General features: G+C 41.1%; 1 protein-coding gene across 1 annotated transcript in view; it reads right to left on the reverse strand.

Annotated features, from left to right (window-relative positions):
• Positions 1 to 22,437, reverse strand: part of ccbe1 (collagen and calcium binding EGF domains 1) — a 75,406-nt gene extending 52,969 nt beyond the window's left edge. Inside the window, exons 1-2 of the mRNA XM_058415862.1 lie at positions 22,210 to 22,437; positions 21,999 to 22,079 (exon numbers count right to left, since the gene is read on the reverse strand). Of these exons, the coding sequence (XP_058271845.1) occupies positions 21,999 to 22,079; positions 22,210 to 22,316 (188 nt within the window). The 5' untranslated portion in view covers positions 22,317 to 22,437. The remainder of the gene's footprint in view (positions 1 to 21,998; positions 22,080 to 22,209) is intronic.
• Positions 22,438 to 23,468: the final 1,031 nt, after the last annotated feature.

The following is a 23,468-nucleotide window of genomic DNA, read 5'->3' on the forward strand; positions in this document are numbered from 1 at the left end:
GAGAGAGAGAGAGAGAGAAGCATAGAGAGGAAGAGGGAGAGAGAGGGAAGACAGACAGAGAGAGAGAGCGAGATAAACAGAAAGACTTCTGACTTCACTCCTGAGCTCTGGGTTGGTTGTGGAGTCGGTTCTAATTCGAACCTTAAGAAGTTTCTTTTGTCTCTTCGACCCCTCTGTTCATCAGTCACTCGTCTGGTCCAGCTGTGTTATGTGGATGTAGTGGACATGGAGATGGTGCACGTGGTTACTCTCCAGAACCCCATTCAGCCGGGCAGAGCCGAGCCGAGCCAGCCACATCTGCTTCTCCTCAGCGAGGCCCAGATTCCTCACACTGCCTCTGGCAGCGAGTCAGCACGAGAAACTTCGCCCAAAACACGCTCCAGGCGCGAGTTAAAAATCCTGCCATTTAACATCGGTTAAAAATAGAGCGCGCGGAGAGACAGTGTCCAGCCTGGGTTTTTTTTTGTTTGTTTTTATTTTCCGTGTGAATTAAGCGACGTTTGTTCTGACCGTAATGATGGAGTGTGTTTTTATCCAACTTCAATACACCACTGCTTTATTGGTGCCATTATTTTTAATCAGACTTCTATTTATTTGAGAATGTTGCTTTGTTGTTTTTGGCTGTCGCGTGTGTCTCAGGTCCATTCCACGCCGCATGCTAACTGCTAACCCTGCGTTCACAAGCGTCCTGTTACGAGTTTTGAGTTCATCTCAGAAAGAGAAGTCGAAAAATTTACCACAATATACGATTTATTTATCTCCAAAATGCATTTAAAATGAATCCTTGTCGAAAACAGTGTAAAATAATGATCCGCTCGGTTTTAGCTCAGTTAGCCAATTAGCAGCTTGAGCTCTTCCTTTCAAACTTCATGTTTCATCATAACTTCATCTCTATACACGTTTAGTAAGAGTTTATTTAGATCTATAGATACTTATGTGAAAAGGTTCTCAGTTATTACTCAGTTATTACTTAGTTATTATCCATTTTCTTGAGGTATGCAGCAAATACAGGAAGTGGTGTTGTGAGAGAGGATATGCGCACATGCGACACCACATCCAATGGTCCGAGGAATTATGGGAAAGTGTTTTAACAGCCGTGTAATAATATATTTATAACATTCTCAGATAATGTTTACTAATCTGAACGCAGGGTGGTGGTGGAGATGATGGTGTTGATGATGATGGAGTTGATGATGATGGTGTTGCTTTAACTGGCCTAAGAAGAGGATTGTTTTGAAGAAGTTGTTGGTGAGGCTGGAGCTAGTTTTGTGATGGTGTTGGAGATGACGGTGATGGTGGTGGAGGTGATGGTGTTGATGGCGTTGATGCTGAAGCTGGTTTGTTTGATGGTGTTGGTGATGGTGTATTTGATGGTGTTAATGATAATGTTGATGATGTTTTTGATGGTTTTAGGGATAATGATGTTGATGATGGTGTTGATAATGTTCATGATGATGATGGTGTTGAAGATGATGATGTTGATGGTTTTAGGGATGATGATGTTGATGATAGTGTTGGTGTTGGAGATGATGATGTTGGAGATGATGAAGTTGATGAAGATGGTGTTGATGATGATAAAGATGATGATGGTGTTGATGATGATGGTGTTGGAGAGGATGGTGATGTTGATGGTGTTGATGATTTTGATAATGATGATGTTGGTTATGTTGATGATGGCATTGAAGATGGTGTTGTTGATGGTGTTGCAGAATTCAGAATTCAGATGAGTTTTCTGAGGATGTTTTGCGTACACAGGTCTAATGAACACAGTTATTAAATCCAGAGACTAGGTGCATTAACGTAACCTTGCTTCAGGCATCCCTTTTTAAAAGGCTTTTAGATCAGAATTTGTAAAAACTGGAACTTTTGGAATTCTGAGTATTAACTGGACGAATTAATTTAGTGTGTTTGTCTGTTTCCTAACCTGCGTGAAGATTTCAGGGTTTCTCAGTTGTTTCCTGGTTTTTTTTGTTGTGATTATGCATTGATGATGACAATGATTATGAAGAAGATGATGATGATGATTTCCAGTTTGCCATGCTCTAAGTGGACCGTGTGCAGATGACACATTTTTCAGAGTGTGTTATTACACAACTAAAAACTCCTGATCATTTTCCATCTCCTGTCTGGAAATGTCGTTACTGGAGCTCTTTATTGGTCTCATTATTTTGGATTGGAATTTTTGGCTGTGGTTTATTTTTAAGGTAAAACGCTCGATTAGACGCCAAACCACAGGCTCGAAGTCGAACAGTTCAATCCTCCTGAGTGGGAATCTAGCGGCTGTTATCTAAAGGCTAAAGGAAAGGTCACAGAAAACACAAACCTGCTAGCATGCACCAGCCCACAGTGCAGCCAGAGATCGCTCTCCTGATTAGTGTTAAGCAGGAGCTGGTGTTGTTTAAACAGAACATGAGGACGAGTTATACTGTTGCTCGCTCCTTATCTGCAGCTAGAGACGTGTTCACTCGGATCCTGACCTGCTGCTACGATGGATTAAAACCACAAGCTAATGGACCAAAACAGCTAGCGCTCCATCTGGTATGAAACACAGCAAAGTGCTGCAGAAGAGAAACTCCTTAAACCTGTTAGTGGAGTAAACCAGATCACAAACACAGCAATATTTCATATAAAGCTCTGATAACTGACAAGAAAGAAATAACAATAATTATGTTAATATATTTCATTTTTTAAACACTTGTATACCTATACATAATTACTAATTACTAAAATATTAATTACAAAAAATTAATTGAAAATTATTTGTAATAAAAATAGTTAAAAATCTATCTATCTATCTATCTATCTATCTATCTATCTATCTATCTATCTATCTATCTATCTATCTATCTATCTATCTGCCTGCCTGCCTGTCTGTCTGTCTGTCTATCTATCTATCTATCTATCTATCTAGATATTTTAGATAGATAGATAGATAGATAGATAGATAGATAGATAGATAGATAGATAGATAGATAGATAGATAGATAGATTTAATATTGACACAGAAACACCATATGGATGGATTCAGATTTTTTTCTCTACATAGTTCTGAGAATATTTCATGATATAAATATTATAAATGTTTCTGCATTTGTGTAATGTTTCATGTCAGTAAGATTATTATTCTTGTGTTTTGTAAAAAAAAAAGTGAATATTCTGCTTTCGCGTAACTGTTTTTCATTAAACATATCAGTTTTCTCTGAGTAATCATAAACCACTTTAAAATAAACACCTTCAAGTCCCTGAAGTGACCAGGCAGTGACCCAGGTTGCCAGGTATTCAAGCGTAATTAAGTTTAAACAGTATGAACACATATATATAACGGAATAACGGAATATAAAACAGTTGTTTAAAACAGGTCGCTGAGTTTATATACAGAGTCTGGACACAATTCCATCATGTAAAAAAAAACAACAACAAATACACACAGCACCTCTTCTTCCTCTTCCTACACACACATATTTATCACGTTTTATCACGTCACTTGGAGTCTGCCAACTTTCTCCTGGCAGGAAGACAAAAAAACCAAAGACCTACAGACGAACTCTGTAATAACATCTGAACTGTGGAAAAGAAAGAAAAGCTTTATCGCTAGCAACCGTTACCAAAAACAGCAGGGCCTGAGCGGCGTTACGTTATTGTGCAACACGTCAATAAAACGTCTGAACCATCAGCCTCATGTCTTTCCCACAGCGACACAGCGTCCAGCCCTTCACCAGGCCCATAAATACCAACAAACCACAGAGATGTAGAGAATAAAAACGGCTAAACATCACCACTTCTTAAAGCAGCCTGCTGGAGGACCCGTAAAGAAACCGCGCCGTAAAGCTGCGTCTAATCCGCGGCGTTTTGGTGTCAGTTTGACATGGAAGTGCTTTACTTGGGCAGCAGATATTTAATAAAATAAATTCCTGGACGCTGGAACGTTGTTTTCACTTCAAAAAGATCATCAGGAGGATTTACAGTAAATGCCCAGAGTGACGTTTGGGTCTGGACGGAGACCGATACACACTTGTGTTTGTGCTCCAGAGCTGCAGTGTGGCGTACCACCGGGTTCCCCCGCTGTGTCATTACTACACCAGCATCACACACACACACACACTTAGACTCCTTAAAACAATAATTCCTCTGCTTTATTAATGTCATGTTTTAACGCTACTTCTCCAGCTTTAGGAGTAAAACATACTGTGGGGTGATGGTACAGAAAAATAATAACTACTGAAGTGATTTATTAGAACTCAAGAGTTCTACATGACTTACTCCACTGAGAGAAGAGAATAGAATAGAAGAGAAGAGAAGAGAAGAGAAGAGAAGAGAAGAGAAGAGAAGAGAAGAGAAGAGAAGAGAAGAGAAGAGAAGAGAAGAGAAGAATGTAACAGGACAGAGAGGAGACAGAACCTGGACTGAGATGTTCATCATGTCTGTGTGACGGTCAGAGAAGGAGAACGTACTTTTGTCTGTATTTTGTAATTTGCAAAAATGTAAACCTCAAGTTTACCACCTCAGTTTTCTTCACTGAGATCTGAAAGCAAACTGAAACAATAAGAAGCAGATTTGAAAAAAATAAGAGATTATAAATCACACGTTCAGCCTGAAGACTTTCCTCCTGTTATCTCCATCGAACCCTCTCTAAATTACAGCGTAACCCCGAACACTGCAACTTCTCCTTCATCCTGGTTACAAAAATAAAATACAATTTCAGCAATCTGCATTTGATCAAACCGAGAGCTGCTTTGGGGTTTGATGTTCTGTAAGTGGTTCCTGTTCCTGGATATTAAACTTCTCCATTAAAAAAAAAAAAAAAGAAAAATCCGGGCTGTAAATAATCCTGTAGTCTTGCTCAGAGTTTTATTGAAGCGTGTCCCGGCCGTATTCTGTTCAGAAATAGAAAACTGTGTCATTTCTGTCCTTCATCACATCAAACTCTTCATCGTTTCTGTTTCAGCCACTTTTACTGCAAAATGAAAAAATATGGAAATGATTAAACTCCGACTATTTAATGTTCTGATTTACGCTAATCCTGTTTTCATTAAGAATTTCTGGATGTATCCGGAGCCTTTTCTACATTTTGTGCCGATTATTCGGCGCTAGTCCTTCAGGGAGGTCAAACTCATGGACGTTATTGACCAGTCCAAAGCCCCAGGAGATCTTCATCTGTTTTAGAGCAGAGACCTGGCCATGATGGAGCTCACGACTTCCAGATCCAACACATAAAAATCTACATCACGCCAACAGACAGGGAGAAATTACACTACCACAATAATGTGGTCAGGAAAAAATCCAGCTTGGGTTGGGAATAAAGATGGTGTGGGTTTGAGTTCAGAGCAGAGCTGTGCTGGGGTTACTCATCTAACACAGGCTAGGGATGGAGATGATGGTGTTGGCTTGTGTGATGGTGGTGGAGATGATGGTGCTGATGATGATGGTGTTGGTGGAGATAATGGTGATGGAGATGATGTCGGTTTGTGTAAGGGTGTTGGAGATGATGGTGAGGGAGATGATGGTGTTGATTAAGATGGTGTTGGTGGAGATAATGGGGTTGGAGATAATGGTGATGGAGATGATGATGTCGGTTTGTGTAAGGGTGTTGGAGATGATGGTGAGGGAGATGATGGTGTTGATTAAGATGGTGTTGGTGGAGATAATGGGGTTGGAGATAATGGTGATGGAGATGATGATGTCGGTTTGTGTAAGGGTGTTGGAGATGATGGTGAGGGAGATGATGGTGTTGATTAAGATGGTGTTGGTGGAGATAATGGGGTTGGAGATAATGGTGATGGAGATGATGTCGGTTTGTGTAAGGGTGTTGGAGATGATGGTGAGGGAGATGATGGTGTTGATTAAGATGGTGTTGGTGGAGATAATGGGGTTGGAGATAATGGTGATGGAGATGATGTCGGTTTGTGTAAGGGTGTTGGAGATGATGGTGAGGGAGATGATGGTGTTGATTAAGATGGTGTTGGTGGAGATAATGGGGTTGGAGATAATGGTGATGGAGATGATGTCGGTTTGTGTAAGGGTGTTGGAGATGATGGTGAGGGAGATGATGGTGTTGATTAAGATGGTGTTGGTGGAGATAACGGGGTTGGAGATAATGGTGATGGAGATGATGATGTCGGTTTGTGTAAGGGTGTTGGAGATGATGGTGAGGGAGATGATGGTGTTGATTAAGATGGTGTTGGTGGAGATAATGGGGTTGGAGATAATGGTGATGGAGATGATGTCGGTTTGTGTAAGGGTGTTGGAGATGATGGTGCTGCTGATGGTGTTAGAGACAATGGTGTAGGTGATGATGGTGTTTGAGATGATGGTGTTGTTGATGCAGTTGGTTTGTGTAATTGTGTTGGGGTTGATGGTGTTTGAGATGATGGAATTGGTGATAAGGATGCAGTTGGTTTGTGTGATTGTGTTGGGTTTGATGGAGTTGGTGATGATGGAGTTGATGATGGTGTTAATTTTCTCATCTGAGAAGAGGATTGTTTAAAGGGTGTTTGTCTGACAGTGTTGATAGAAGTATTTGTCTGTGTGATGATGTTGGTTTCACTCATCTCAGAACTGGATGGTGTTGATGATTGTGTCAGTTGTTTCAGTTAGCTCTTGGTGCTGATGGTATCAGTGGGGTTGGTTTGTGTGATGGTGTTGGATTTTGCTATACAAGTGTTGAAGATTGTGTTGCTTTAATGTTAAGTTAAGAAGATATTAGATATTGGAAGATTCTGTGATTGTGTTTACTCTCTGGATGAAGAGTTGAAGATGGTGTTGGTTTGTGTTCTCCTCTCAGTGATGGTGTTGATGATGGTATTGTTTATATTAGTAACAGATAACTTTTCCACAGTTTCCTCACATTTAATATTTTCTGCTCTGGGGAAGATCATGGGGCTCATCCATCACTGAGAAATTCAACTTGAAGAAAACAAAATAACAAGACATCCAACACACACACACACACACACAAACAAACATGGCCAACCCACTTCAACACAACCTCTCACTCAGGAAGTGGAGGAAATTTATCTTCAGCCTTCTACAACTGCTTCATCAGTGAAGCTCTAAGGGCTTTTCCTTCAGGAACATAGAGCAGCTGATCAACACCGGCTAATCATGACAAGGAAACACAAGACAGGACGAGGGTCTGACCTCACGTCAGCTTTATCAAGGAAGAAAGTGAGGATATACAGAGACACAGAGCAGCAGACTGGAGCTGATGTGTAGGAGAAGACTTCATCTACGATACAATCTCACACGAGCTCCATCAGCTCTCACAGACGAGTCCACCAGGGCTGCAGGTGGCGCTGTTCAAGATTAAAGACAACATCCACGACTGCAGGAGGAGGATTTCTCAACATCTTCAACTTCACCAGAAAGTGATGGAACATGAGGAAAAGGGAGGAACGCTTATTAATGTTAATTTACACGAGGCACGACGATGGTGAGTTTAGGACACGCCTTGTTTGCACGGCTCAGCCGCATGTTTATTTATAAAGCATCTTTTATTACTTAAAATGTAGTGTTTAAAAGATCAGAAAATAAAAAAATAAAAAATAATATAATAGATGAAGCTGAAAATAGAGAAAATATTACATTCTGGAAATAAATCATTCTAAAACGGAGTAAATAAAAATAAATAAAGTAAATAAAAAAAGCAGTAATAAATAGTTAAATTAAATATATAAATATTTCGTAAAAACTTTTCTTTTTTAAATAAAGTTTTTCTTTTCTTTTTAATATTTATTATTATTATCATGTTCTGCTTTTTTTGTCTTTTTTCCTTAATAAAACACTTTGAAATAGAGGAATTAATGATATAAAATAAATTCTGAGAAGTGTTCAAATCATACAAATAAATATACATAAGTAACCGTAAATAAATAAGTAATTAATAAAAATAGTAAAACAAAGTTTCTCCTTTTGGGTGGTAAGCATATTAAATACTATTAAATATAGTAAATATTTACAGTTACATATAAAATAAAATTATCACTCCATTTCTTAAAATTTTTTATAACTTTCTATTTTTTTAATGTTTTTTTATTGTTATTGCTGTTTAACTGGTAATTTGCTTTTCAATGCTTTATATTACAACAGACATCACTGACAGGGACGTCCTCCAGCATGATGATGTAATGTTTTTGTGTATCATCCACCGCAGTAGGCGACAAACAACATCATGTAAACATTATATGGTTTTTTTTAACGTTATTTGGCTTTTTTTCTGCCGGTCTCGCTTCACCTCAACGTTTCAAAACAACGCAGAATTTCTTCCAAGATTAAATCCAGTCTTTAAACCCTGCTGCTTTCCCTGTTTTATAACATAACAGTAAGTGTTGCTATTTTAACTCAAAATATTAACTCAATAAAATAAATGAAGAAAACCATCAGAAGTTTATTAAATGTAATTTTGTGTAATATGTTGCAACGCTCTGCTATAAATTTAAGAAAGCTGGGACTGATATTTTCATTCTTGACCTTTATGCTTGTATTTTTTTGTTACCTAAAAACTCACCACACGAAATACTGCGGTTTCTGACTCTCTCTTCTGTCCTTCGGGTAAAAACACTATACATATATATACACATATACACTGTATTGCCAAAAGTTTTGGGACACTCCTCCACATTGAGTTCAGGTGTTGTGTTTCAGGGGTTGGGCTCGGTCCCTTAGTTCCAGTGAAAGGAACTCTTAATGCTTCAGCTTCATACCAAGACATTTTGGACAATTTCATGCTCTTTGTGGGAACAGTTTGGGGATGACCCCTTCCTGTTCCAACATGACTGTACACCAGTGACCAAAGCAAGGTCCATAAAGACATGGATGAGTGAGTTTGGTGTGGAGGAACTTGACTGGCCTGCACAGAGTCCTGACCTCAACCCCATAGAACACCTTTGGGATGAATTAGAGTGGAGACTGTGAGCCAGACCTTCTCGTCCAACATCAGTGCCTGACCTCACAAATGACCATGTTTCTAGTAGAAGGAATGGTCAAAAACAATGATCTTAAACACACTCCTAAACCTTGTGGAAAGCCTTCCCAGAGGAGTTGAAGCTGTTCTAAGGGGCAAAGGACGGGACAACTCCATATTACATTCATGTGCATGGAAAGGAAGGCAGATGTCCCAAAACTTTTGGCAATATAGGGTATATTAGCGTACTATTTTTGTATATTGAAGCCTGGCATTGTGTGTATGTGTGTGTGTGTGTGTGTGTGTATGTATGCCACTGCCCAAGGCTACTGATTAGAGGTCTACTTTTTGTACTACATTTTCTTCTATATAAAAATAAATATTAATAATACTTTTTAATTTATTATTACTAATTTTTAAAATGTAAATAATTGTAAGCTCTAAGTGATCTGAAATCCAGAGTGTGGTGTTTATCTGCATGTGAACTGGAGTTGTGAAACATTGACAAAGTGACTCTGAACTGGATTCAGGTCTGGACGCTTTGAGCAGTTGACCCTTGACCCCTGGACAGCGCAGGCTGCCATTAGAGCGAGGATGAGAAAGAACAGCCTGCTGTTTCCCCGATCGTTCCAATTACTGCCTTCACTAACAGCTGCTCAGAGGAACGCAGGGATTTTGGGGGGAAAAAAGAAAGAAAAGGTCCAGAACAGAGAGGTCAAGCTTTTAAATGGAGCTGAAAAAGTGTGATGTCATAGACTTATTTACATATTCATTCATTCTGCGTGATCATCTGTATACCTGACTGTCTCTCTGCCTGTCTCACTGTATACCTGCCTGTCTCTCTGTATAATAACTGTCTGTCTCTCTTTATACCTGACTGTCTCTCTGCCTGTCTCACTGTATACCTGCCTGTCTCTCTGTATAATAACTGTCTGTCTCTCTTTATACCTGACTGTCTCTCTGCCTGTCTCACTGTATACCTGCCTGTCTCTCTGTATAATAACTGTCTGTCTCTCTTTATACCTGACTGTCTCTCTGCCTGTCTCACTGTATACCTGCCTGTCTCTCTGTATAATAACTGTCTGTCTCTCTTTATACCTGACTGTCTCTCTGCCTGTCTCACTGTATACCTGCCTGTCTCTCTGTATAATAACTGTCTGTCTCTCTTTATACCTGTCTGTCTCTCTGCCTGTCTCTCTGTATACCTGCCTGTCTCTCTGTATGATAACTGTCTGTCTCTCTTTATACCTGTCTGTCTCTCTGCCTGTCTCTCTGTATACCTGCCTGTCTCTCTGTATGATAACTGTCTGTCTCTCTTTATACCTGTCTGTCTCTCTGCCTGTCTCTCTGTATACCTGCCTGTCTCTCTGTATGATAACTGTCTGTCTCTCTTTATAGCTGTCTTTTGATCTGTCTGTCTTCACAGTCTTGGTGTACACCAACTGTAGTTTGCTTGCGTTCTATAACTGTCCGTCTGTCTGTCTATCTGTCAATATTCCAGTCCTTCCACACTGTGACCTTTGACCCCATGCCCCAGAACGTCTCGGTTTCTGTACTGCAGCTGTGTAGAGAAGAGGGTTAATTTTTTTGTTTTCAGCGCAGCGTACCCCCACTGAGGCCCTGCATCCGCTCCTCCACAGACCCCCCCCCCTCCAGGCAGCAGCTCGGAGCTGGAGCGTGTTTCTCGGGGAACTTTCAGCACAGGAATGTGCTGAAACACAAGGTGTGTTTTATCACTGGCAGCATTTTCATCGCTTCTTATCAGCCGAGTCATCTGTGCTCTCGCTGCGCACCATTTCAGCTCCACTGGAGGTTGTGAAATGATTTCAGAGTTTACTCCAAGCTTCTGATCCCTCAGAGATGATTTCTCACTCACACGGCCATTCACTCTCTCTCTGTCTCTCTCACACACTCCCTCTCTCTCTGTCTGTCTCTCTCTGTCTCACTCTCTATTTCTCTCTATGTCTCTCTGTCTGTCTGTCTGTTTGTCTCTCTCTCTCTCTCTCTCTCTCTCTCTCTCTGTCTCTAACCCCGAGTGGAGGAGTGCAGAACAGAGTTTTTGTGAATATCTATTAACATTGGAGTAAACAGGACAAAATAGGGAGGAATTTTTTTTTATTACGCAACACTGTAATAAATACCAGTGGGATGAGAAGACTCGGCTCTGTGCTGCTGACTCGGAGAGGACAAACACGTTACTGTTAGCTTCAGGAACATATTTGTAATTTTCCCTACAGCCATTTGTCTGGATTTGTCAAACAGAAACTACAAATACTTCCTTCCTTACTTACTACACAGTTAACCAATGAGATGTTAGCAAAAAGTCCAGTCAGAGTCCAGTCAGTGTCGAGTCAGAGTTAAATACCAGCAGCAGATGATAAGCTCATCCTGAAACTGTTGCTAGGCAACCTGGAAACATGCACACTAGCATTTCTGGCTCTGACAATTTTTAGCAATTTTTTTCTATTATACACACAATGTAAATCCACTGTTACCATGGAAACGAGGCAAAAGGGTCAGAAACGTCAACATTTCCCTCAGATGTGTTGTTTAATGACTAAAATAAAGACTCTGTACTGCTGTAACTACACTGTGATTCCTGTTAGCATTATAACACTAACTGAGCATTAAACAGACAGACAGTTATCAGACAGGTATCCAGGAGAGAGACAGTTATGAGAGAGACAGTAATGAGAGACACCTATAAGAGAGACAGTTGGGAGAGACAGCCATAAGAGAGAGAGAGTTATGAGAGACAGATAGCCCAGTATGTTCTGAGCTGATGAATCATGTGCACACAGTCAGCCTGCAGTCTGTACAGTGTGACTCTTCCTCTCTTCCTCTTCAGTCGAGTCTAATCAAAGTGACTGTGAGAATCAGACTGGAGAATCTGACGGGTTTCCTCGACTCTTCTCCTGATTCATCCTTAAGTGTAATGAGTCTCTCTGTGTGGAGCAGAATATAATCACTGAGTGGAACCTGAGCTGCATCTGAGGGACGTATCCCCTCACTCCGCGGTCACGCAACGCTCCGCATTAGCATAATGACACAAATCGTAACCGGAATTCTTCTAAACAAATCACAGCCCGCAGCAAGAACCTCACGGATGATCAGCAGACGCATCACGGATCTTCAAAAGCTCCTGCAAGCATTTCCTGTTGCACACCGTGACGCAGCGGCGCAGACGACAGCAGCTCCATGGCAACAGCAGCAGCAGCAACTCTCACTTAAACCATCTGCTTAACGAAGAACATCTGGAAGAGCCGACTAAAGAATGTTAATCGTTCTTAAATTGCTTCATATTTCCATACGACTCTTGAAGAGTAATAAACACAGTTCCCTCAGGACTGATGTGCCGTAAATATCACAACTCCTTAACTCCTTCACCATGTCATCTGCAGCGTTCCCTCCCGCTCCGATGCTCCGAGCGTGTCCCGGGAGGAGAACAAACACTTCACTGCTCGCTGCAGGAATTCTTACACAACTGCATTGTGTCGCGTTTTTACTCTTAAGAACGTAAATGATTCCTCCGTTACCTCTGAGACGCACCACCCTGAACGTGGCACGTGGCTCACCGAGGAATCACACGGAATAACGGAAAACATCGCAATTATGAGAGAGACAGCTATGAGAGAAAGACAGTTATAAGATAGATGGTTATGAGTGATGGCTATGAGAAAGAGAGACAGTTTTGAGAGAGACAGCTATGAGAGACAGTTGAGAGAGCTATGAGAGAGAGACAGTTATGAGAGAGACAGTTATGCGAGAAAGACAGTTATGAGAGAGAGACAGTTATGACAGAGACAGTCATGAGAGAGACACCTATAAGTTGAGAGAGCTATGAGAGAGAGACCGTTATGAGAGAGACACTTATGACAGAGACAGATATGAGAGAGAGACAGTTATTAGAGATACACAGTTATAAGAAAGACATTTATGAGAAAGAGACACAGTTATGAGAAAGACAGCTTTGAGAGAGAGACAGTTTTGAGAGACACAGTCATGAGAGAGACACCTACAAGTTGAGAGAACTATGGGAGAGAGACAGTTATGAGTGAGACAGCTATAAGAGAGACATCTATGAGAGACAGTTATGAGAGAGACAGCTATAAGAGAGACAGCTATGAGAAAGAGACAGTTATGAGGGAAACAGATATGAGCGAGAGACGCTTATGAGAGAGAGACAGAAATGAGAGAGAGAGAGATACACAGTTATGAGAGATACATACATAAGAGAGACAGTCATGAGAGAGACACATATAAGAGAGATAGCTATGAAAGAGAGACAGTTATGAGGGAAACAGATATGAGCGAGAGACGCTTATGAGAGAGAGACAGAGAATTAAGATGTTTTAGCTCTGGGACTGGAGACTCCTTCCATTTTGTCCCTTTGAAGGAGCTGTTGCCATAGAAACGATCAAGTTCTGTAATAACGATCTGAATTGGTGTGGAAGAGCATCTGTGCACCATCAGGCTGAGCAATCATGAAGCTCCTAGAAATGTGACTCTACAGGACGGAGGAGAACTTGGAGAAAAGCGAGAGGAAAAAACAAATCTGTGGGTGATCAATGAGCGGTCAGATGAAGTGCACATGCTGGATCTTCTCTCGGGGGAGGATCCAGGGCAGGAACGTCGAAGATCCTGCTGAAGCTGCTGCTGCTGATGATGATGATGTTCCTCTGGGCGTTCTTGTCTTTCTGGTGGAATTTCTCAGCTCTTAGAGAGCTCAGTGAGTGTGTGTGTGTGTGTGTGGAGGGCATAACACACAGCGAGAGGCCTCCAGAAATATTTGGAAACACAACAAAGCAACACTTGCACATGCCACATATCAGTTACGACAAATTGTTCCAGAACTCTGCAGATGGTCCTGCCTGCTCCTACAAGGTCTCCTCGAGCTTTTGTGAACATGATCAAGTACTGGGTTTTAACAGAAGAGCTCAGATTAACGTTTTATAACAAACACAACCTTCCACTCGACCCACATGCTGTCAATCAATCATCAAAAATAATGTTAGCTTCTAATGTTATCTCCTCATTATCTCCTCACATCATCTCCACATCATCTCCTCACATCAGCATCTCCACACATCATCATTTCCTGATCATCTCCTCATATCATCATCTCCTCACATCACCATCTCCACATCATCTCCTGACATCAGTATCTACACATCATCTCCTCACATCACCATCTCCACAACATCTCCTGACATCAGTATCTACACATCATCTCCTCACATCACCATCTCCACATCATCTTCTCACTTCATCATCTCATGATCATCTCCTCATATCCTTATCTCCTCACATCAGCATCTACACATCATCTCCTGATCATCTCCTCATATCATCATCTCCTCACATCACCATTTCCACATCATCTCCTCACAATCTCCTCATCATCACCTCACATCATCATCTCCTCACATAATCATCTGACCATCTCCTCATCATCACCTTCTCCTCACATCATCATCTCCTTATATCACCATCTCCACATCATCAATTCCTTACATCATCATCTGCTCAAATTATCAGCTTCTCACATCATCATCTCTACATCATCCCCTCACATCATCATCTCTACATCATCCCCTCACATCATCATCTCCAAACCATCTCCTCACATCACCATCTCCACATCAACCCCTCACATCATCCCTTCACATCATCATCTCCACATCATCTCCTCACATCACCATCTCCTCACATCACTATCTCCTCACACCATCATCTCCACATCATCCCCTCACAACATTATCCCTTCACATCATCATCTCCACATCATCTCCTCACATCACCATCTCCTCACACCATCATCTCCACATCATCCCCTCACAACATTATCCCTTCACATCATCATCTCCACATCATCTCCTCACATCACCATCTCCTCACATCACCATCTCCACATCACCATTTCCTCACATAACCATCTCCTCACATCACCATCTCCACATCATCATCTCCACATCACCATTTCCTCACATAACCATCTCCTCACATCACCATCTCCTCACATCACCATCTCCACATCACCATTTCCTCACATCACCATCTCCTCACATCACCATCTCCACATCACCATCTCCACATCACCATCTCCACATCACCATCTCCTCACATAACCATCTCCACACATCACCATCTCCACATCACCATCTCCTCACATCACCATCTCCTCACATCACCATCTCCACATCACCATCTCCACACATCACCATCTCCACATCATCATCTCCTCACATCACCATCTCCTCACATCATCATCTCCTCACATCACCATATCCACATCATCATCTCCTCACATCACCATCTCCACATCATCATCTCCTCACATCATCATCTCCTCACATGACCATCTCCACATCATCATCTCCTCACATCATCATCTCCTCACATCACCATCTCCTCACATCATCATCTCCTCACATCACCATCTCCTCACATCACCATCTCCACACATCACCATCTCCACACATCATCATCTCCTCACATCACCATCTCCACATCACCATCTCCTCACATCACCATCTCCACACATCACCATCTCCACACATCACCATCTCCTCACATCACCATCTCCTCACATCACCATCTCCTCACATCACCATCTCCACATCACCATCTCCTCACATCACCATCTCCTCACATCACCATCTCCACATCACCATCTCCACATCACCATCTCCTCACATCACCATCTCCACATCACCATCTCCTCACATCACCATCTCCACACATCACCATCTCCACATCACCATCTCCTCACATCACCATCTCCTCACATCACCATCTCCACATCATCATCTCCTCACATCATCTCCTCACATCATCATCTCCACATCATCATCTCCACACATCACCATCTCCTCACATCACCATCTCCACATCACCATCTCCTCACATCACCATCTCCTCACATCACCATCTCCACATCATCATCTCCTCACATCATCATCTCCTCACATCACCATCTCCTCACAGCATCATCTCCACACATCACCATCTCCTCACATCACCATCTCCACACATCACCATCTCCTCACATCACCATCTCCACATCACCATCTCCTCACATCACCATCTCCACATCACCATCTCCACATCATCATCTCCTCACATCATCATCTCTTCACATCACCATCTCCACATCACCATCTCCACATCATCATCTCCTCACATCACCATCTCCTCACATCACCATCTCCACATCACCATCTCCTCACATCACCATCTCCACATCACCATCTCCTCACATCACCATCTCCTCACATCACCATCTCCACATCACCATCTCCTCACATCACCATCTCCTCACATCACCATCTCCACATCATCATCTCCTCACATCATCATCTCCTCACATCATCATCTCCTCACATCATCATCTCCTCACATCATCATCTCCTCACATCACCATCTCCACATCATCATCTCCTCACATCATCATCTCCTCACATCATCATCTCCTCACATCACCATCTCCTCACATCACCATCTCCTCACATCATCATCTCCTCACATCATCATCTCCTCACATCACCATCTCCACATCATCATCTCCTCACATCATCATCTCCTCACATCATCATCTCCTCACATCACCATCTCCTCACATCATCATCTCCTCACATCATCATCTCCTCACATCACCATCTCCTCACATCATCATCTCCTCACATCATCATCTCCTCACATCATCATCTCCTCACATCACCATCTCCACATCATCATCTCCTCACATCATCATCTCCTCACATCACCATCTCCACATCATCATCTCCTCACATCATCATCTCCACATCATCATCATCTCCTCACAGCATCATCTCCACACATCACCATCTCCACATCATCATCTCCTCACATCATCATCTCCTCACATCATCATCTCCTCACATCACCATCTCCACATCATCATCTCCTCACATCATCATCTCCTCACATCATCATCTCCTCATCATCATCATCTCCTCACAGCATCATCTCCACACATCACCTTCTCCTCACAAAATCACTGCCTCTAAACACTGCCTCAAAATACACACATGAAGGAGTAACACTGGGGAAACTGTGCTCTTATACACAAACATATACACACACACACACACACGAACACACACACACGAACACATGCCTAAGGGTTTTCTGAGGCAGACAGTCAGAGTGTGGACGCTTCCCAGTCTGCTTTGTTACGGCTTTCAGTGAGACTTACAGGAGTGAGACTTACAGGGGTGAGACTTACAGGAGTGAGACTTACAGCAGAGACTTACAGGAGTGAGACTTACAGGCAGAGAGACTTACAAGAGTGAGACTTACAGCAGAGAGACTTACAGGAGTGAGACTTACAGCAGTGAGACTTACAGGAGTGAGACTTACAGGAGTGAGACTTACAGGCAGAGAGACTTACAGCAGAGAGTCTTACAGGAGTGAGACTTATAGCAGTGAAACTTACAGGAGTGAGACTTACAGGCAGAGAGACTTACAGGAGTGAGACTTACACCAGAGAGACTTACAGCAGTGAGACTTACAGGAGTGAGACTTACAGGAGTGAGACTTGCAGCAGAGAGTCTTACAGGAGTGAGACTTACAGCAGAGAGTCTTACAGGAGTGAGACTTACAGCAGTGAGACTTACAGGAGTGAGACTTACAGCAGAGAGACTTATAGCAGAGACTTACAGGAGTGAGACTTACAGGAGTGAGACTTGCAGCAGAGAGTCTTACAGGAGTGAGACTTACAGCAGAGAGTCTTACAGGAGTGAGACTTACAGCAGTGAGACTTACAGAAGAGAGACTTACAGGAGTGAGACTTATAGCAGTGAGACTTACAGGAGTGAGACTTACAGCAGTGAGACTTACAGGAGTGAAATTTAAAGCAGTGAGACTTATAGCAGAGAGACTTACAGGAGTGAGACTGAAATAAATCTATGAAGCTGACCAATCAGATTGAAAGATCCTTCCTCTTGAAGAACCGATAAAGAAACATCGAAAAGCGTGTCTGTGTTAAATAAATGTCTCCTCCACCTCACCTCTCTGACGATGAGCTGTTGCTATGGAAACAACACTATAGTGAGAAAACCACTACCTGTGCTACAGTCAGAGCCGCTGATGCTACAGGAAATGGATCAACTCTTTCTGACCAGTCCAGAATTCTTTAATCTAAGCATCAGTCATATTTTTCTAAAGTGGTGTGAATTATTGATGAAGTGAACTGGAAAGTGAATAAAAAATTCTTGAAGCTGCTGCTGAGGTTACTGGAGTTATCTGAACAGGGATCTGTGATGATGGTGATAAAGTGAGGAGCAGACGGTGATGACAGCTTCACCACCACAGAGGCGTGTGTGTGCATGCGGGAGAGTGTGTGTGTGTTTGTGTGTGTGTCTGTGTGTGTTCAGCCCACGCACTCCACCCGGCTTCATAATCACACGCTTCCTACACACGATCTTAAACGTTCCTCATTGTCACTTAGCGTCTCTGAGACTCCAGTGCAACACGTACAGCAATCCTGCTACTGCTAATGCTGCTAAAGTGCATGGAATAACACCTCAGTAAACAATTCTATAGGATTTTAATCTCAATAAATAACATTTAGATAAAAGATCAGCAGATATTTCAACCATAGAAGATGCAAACCCTCGGTTTCGCTACCAATTACGCCTGGAAATGTGGATAAAACACAACTTCAGTTTCAATTGTTCAAGGAAATTTCCAGAAAAAGAAATTAATCTGACATTCACGCAGAAACTGCATTTATGAAGTTTTACTTCAGAAGACATAAAGCCATGTCGAAACCTCGTGTATAAACAGCTAACGATAAACTAATTGAAATATATTAAACATAAAGCTGATGAAAATGTTCTTTGCAAAAAAAAGAACAAAAATTCTATGGAAGTCGAAAAGGGTCATTTATTATTCAGATTTATATTCAACTCATTATCTTCCTCTTCTGATGAATTTCTCGCTTGTTTTATGGTTCCTATGATAATAAAAAGCTATTTTTGTGGAATAGCAACATGAATTAAAGGTGTAGACCCACAGAATAAGAAGAAAAAATAATAGTTTTAACACTAAGAACACTAAGCAGATTTTGATTATTGAGTTTGATTTTTTTTTTATTATTTTTTTACAAAAGTCCAGTTCTGTTGTAGCAACCTACAGCCTGGCGCTAACCACTGAACCGTGTGTGTAACAATACGTCCAGCTGTCAGAGGTGGCTTAACTTCCTGCGGCGTCTGGATCCGCTTTGTCCCCTAGATTACGCTTCCAGACCTTTAATCCTTAACCTTCAACAAGTCACATTTCTCCAGCAATTTGTCGAGATTTAGACACAGGGGTAAAAAGAGCGTTTTGACTAACGTGCACTCATCATTAATGCCTCAATGTCGGGGTGGGGAGGTGGGGGAGGGTTCACGTATTTATGACGGATTATTCATCAGGTTCCTTAAATGTTTAATACAGTAAATATTTTTATTTTCAGACTCTGGGCTGTCTTTCCTGAGAGTTTGTTAAAGTATTTATTGAAAGTATTTCAAAGCCCTGAAGCGATCCAGAGACCTGATCAGTTGTCCTTTAGAAAGAAAGAAAGAAAGAAAGAAAGAAAGAAAGAAAGAAAGAAAGAAAGAAAGAAAGAAAGAAAAAAAACCCTGAGAATGTGTTGGTCTGTTAAACGATCTCGATGCTGCCTGCCAAGTTATGTGATTGATCCATCTCATCAAGCTGCTTCCTGTTTCGAGGCTGGTGAAGGTGTGAAAGGCTTGGCAGAGGAGACAAAACAATGTACTGATATATAAAACCAGACTTCCACAGAACTCAAGCGAAAGACAAACACCTCGTCCGGTCCTGACCTGTATGGCTACGAGCACTTTTTACATGAGAACGACTCGTATGAGCTCTCACTGCTGTTCAATGCTGGAGTTTTGGGAGCAAATGAAACTATATTTATCTTAACAAAAACAACAAAATTACGAACATAGTGCTTAGAAATGTTCAAATCAGCATTCACAAATATGACAAATGGACCAATGCCCTCAATATGTACTTCAGAAGGAATTCTTCTGGGATTATTAGCTCCACCCACAAACCAGCCCAGAGTCAGTCCTGGGCGTGGACTCATGACTTCATGCCAAGTGTGAAGAGCCCTGAATCGAGGTTTAACTCGTACTCTATTTACTCTTTATTTACTTGAACCAGCGTTTATCACCTGAGTGTATCGCTACCTCACAGCGTGAAGCTTGCTAGCTCTTTAGTCAGTAAAGGATCCTAAAGGTCAGTACCCATCTTCTCCCCATCCCGAGGCATACAGAGACTGTGCCGGCTCCAGTGGCATCCGGAGATGGACCAGCTCCAGCCGGGTTCTGATTTGTGAGGATTGGGATATTCAAAGCAGCGCTGTGGACAACAACCTCCTTATTGATTTACATAACACTCTACACATGCTGTATCTGCATCACACAATTGTCACCCAAATGAGGATGGGTTCCCTTTTGAGTCTGGTTCCTCTCAAGGTTTCTTCCTCTTACCATCTAAGGGAGTTTTTCCTTGCCACAGTCACCTCAGTCACCTCAGGCTTGCTCACTTGGGATAACATCTAGGACTGTCTGTCTGTTTATATGTTTGTTATTTTCTTATGTTGTTTCTCATGTAAAGCTGCTTTGAGACAATGCTCTTTGTTAAAAGCGCTATACAAAAATAAATTGAATTGAATTGAATTGAATTGAGTACAGAAGCGTAAAGTAAAAAGGCAAATATATAAAACGTACAACAAACACTAACTTCACACATAACTGGCTGATACAAATTCCACAATGAGGAAGAATCACGTGTCAATCACTCACTTCTCACTACATCAGAGAACCAATAAACACTGTGTCTATTCAATAAGAACAATCTAGAACATCATCACACCTCAATCCAACTCTACTAATCAGTCTCTCTCTATCTCTCTTTCTTTCTCTTGCTCTCACTTTCTCTATCTCTTTCTCTCACTTACTTTCTCTTGCTCTCTTTTCTCTCTTTTTTTCTTTCTTGCTCTTTCTCACTCTCTCTTATTTGTTTAAAAGGAACAAAGGTAAACAAAGTATATAATAATTACACGAACAATTCTCAAAAATACGTTTATAAAATCACCACTGTGTGTGTGTGTGAACATATATTTATAATAGCATTATAACACTTGACATTAATATGATACTACTGAATTTCAGTTACTTATAAACACAAGAGACGTTTTCCAGAGAGTGAATTACGCAATGATATTATACAGTTAATCTATCTCACATCTGTGACCTACCTGATAAATAAATGCCCATAACGTATAAAACTACACTAATAATCGTTGGATCTGGAGTCCATTGTGAGTCTCTGTGCATTTCTCAGTGGGGTTTGATGGATGTTGTGTTGATGCAGTCTGCCATGCTCCACTAGTGACCGGTTAATCATTTAATCCACTATGTGTCTCAACACATTACAGCTTTTCAGCATCGAAACCACAAGAACCTTCTTTAAACAAACACACACACACACATACACACACCACACACACCACATGCTGTTCAGTCGTGTATGAACAAATGGGTGAGATCAGATTAAGCCTGTTTTTAGACAGTGGGATTTCTTCATTATTACTTGTCATGTAGAGATGTTCTAAATAAAATCTCTGGCTGGTCTACAACATCTCTGTGTGATAGAGTGTCTTCTTCACCTGAGATCGTATGAGGAAGATCCTCCAATGACAGATCAATAAATGACACTACTACTAGAGACTGGGACGATTCGATTTAGTGTTTTGAGAACAATTATCTCTGCAATGTGACCCCAAAAAAATCTAAAGCAGAATACATGTTTGTTTCTGTATCTGTATAAACAACTGATAAGTACTGGTTAAGGTGTAATTATCCATCTTCAGTTAGGTTTTAAAGGTACCTCCTGTAGTTCCTCTAACTCAAAATGTAAACTTGAATGTACTGATGATTAAAGAAACACCTACATGGTGAGAAAGTGTTCCTTAAAAACACGTGAGAATGAGACAGAAGTGTCTGCGTTCGTGCGTAACTGGACGTTCGACGCGCTTTTTGCGCACGCGGTGCGTGTTCCTCACCTGTAGCATGTGGTCACCTCTCCTGTGGACTTCACGCACGGATACTTGGTGGTGGCAATGTTGTTCTCTGAGCACACTTCTCTGCCATGAACAGCAGAAAAACATAAACGTAAAGCTTTTGCGCAATTTCTACAAAAGTCTCGGGTGCAATAATAATAATAATAATAATAATAATAATAATAATAACAGAAGAAGCTGAAGGTTACTTTACCTGCTTGCATCTTCTTGCTCTTGGCGAAAAGTCCACTGAGATCCGTGTGAGACGAACGCAAACACCAGCAGGAGTGAGACAGCACCGAATCTGCTCGGAAGCAACATTTCTTTAAGCTCGAACACCTCTTTAAATTGCGTTAATAACGGGAGAAGTTCCGCTCGCGACCTCCCGCAAAGCGCCTCTGCTGCTGATGCGCGATTCGTCTCGCGAACGACTCTTTTGAAACGACTCCTCTTTGTGAGCCGAACAGCCGAATCGATTCATGAGCAACGGTTTGAAAGAAAAAATACACGCAAAATGCGATATATAAACACGTCATTTATCAAAATTGAAAAACCTGTGATGATTTCTATCTCATTTAGCGTGTAAGATCTTAAAAGACAAAGCAAAACGAAGCTATATTTTGTTTATGCATGTTTCTTGCTCACGTTGCTCAAATTTATTCATTACCGTGAATGGCTGAGACTGAATTATTTTTTTCTGCACTTTTATTAAAATATTATGCATTTTTGGTCATCGCTAAATGTCACCATGCAAGGGAATAATATTAAACAATAATATAATTATCAATATCATGCTTGAAAACAATTCTTGAGTTTTGGGTGCATTTAGTACAAATGTTAAGCTACGTTTTGTTTTTTTTTTTTTAAATATAGTTTAGCTTTAGAACTAAATGCTCCAAAAACTCTCTTACAGGACAGTCTCCCGGAACAGGCTGCTTTATTCGTTATCTGACAGATTTTCTTTCATTTTCTGAGCTATTTTAATCCTTGGAAATGCTTAGAAGTTCAATACAATCGCAATAAAATGTCAATAACGTGTCATTATGATGTGATTATGTTTGTAAAGGCTAATTTAAACATACAGCACTCAAGCATGCTAACCATGCTAATCTCCCTCTCACTGAACACAACCAAAATCCTGCAGTGTTTAACAGGTGTAAAGATTATTGCCACCATTGTTTAAAATGTTGGATAAGTAGCTTAAAAGCACATTTTCTGAAGGATGAACACTTCTCAAATATTAAGGGTTCTTTTTCTTTTCTCCAATGACACTAAACAAACACAAGGTTCATATCTCAGAGGTTTAGTGTTTAATAAATTTCTCTAGGGATAAAATCTCTGGCCAGGTTTATGTTCTTATGCTTTAAAACAGTCCTAGTTTTCTGGTTTGTGTTAGGCTTAAAGCTTCAAAACAGTTTGAAACACAAACTCTAGCCATGATTTTTATCGATAATCTACACTCCTTCGTTTTGC

Source organism: Hemibagrus wyckioides, linkage group LG18 (genome assembly GCF_019097595.1).
Source record: "Hemibagrus wyckioides isolate EC202008001 linkage group LG18, SWU_Hwy_1.0, whole genome shotgun sequence".
Taxonomy (NCBI): domain Eukaryota; kingdom Metazoa; phylum Chordata; class Actinopteri; order Siluriformes; family Bagridae; genus Hemibagrus; species Hemibagrus wyckioides.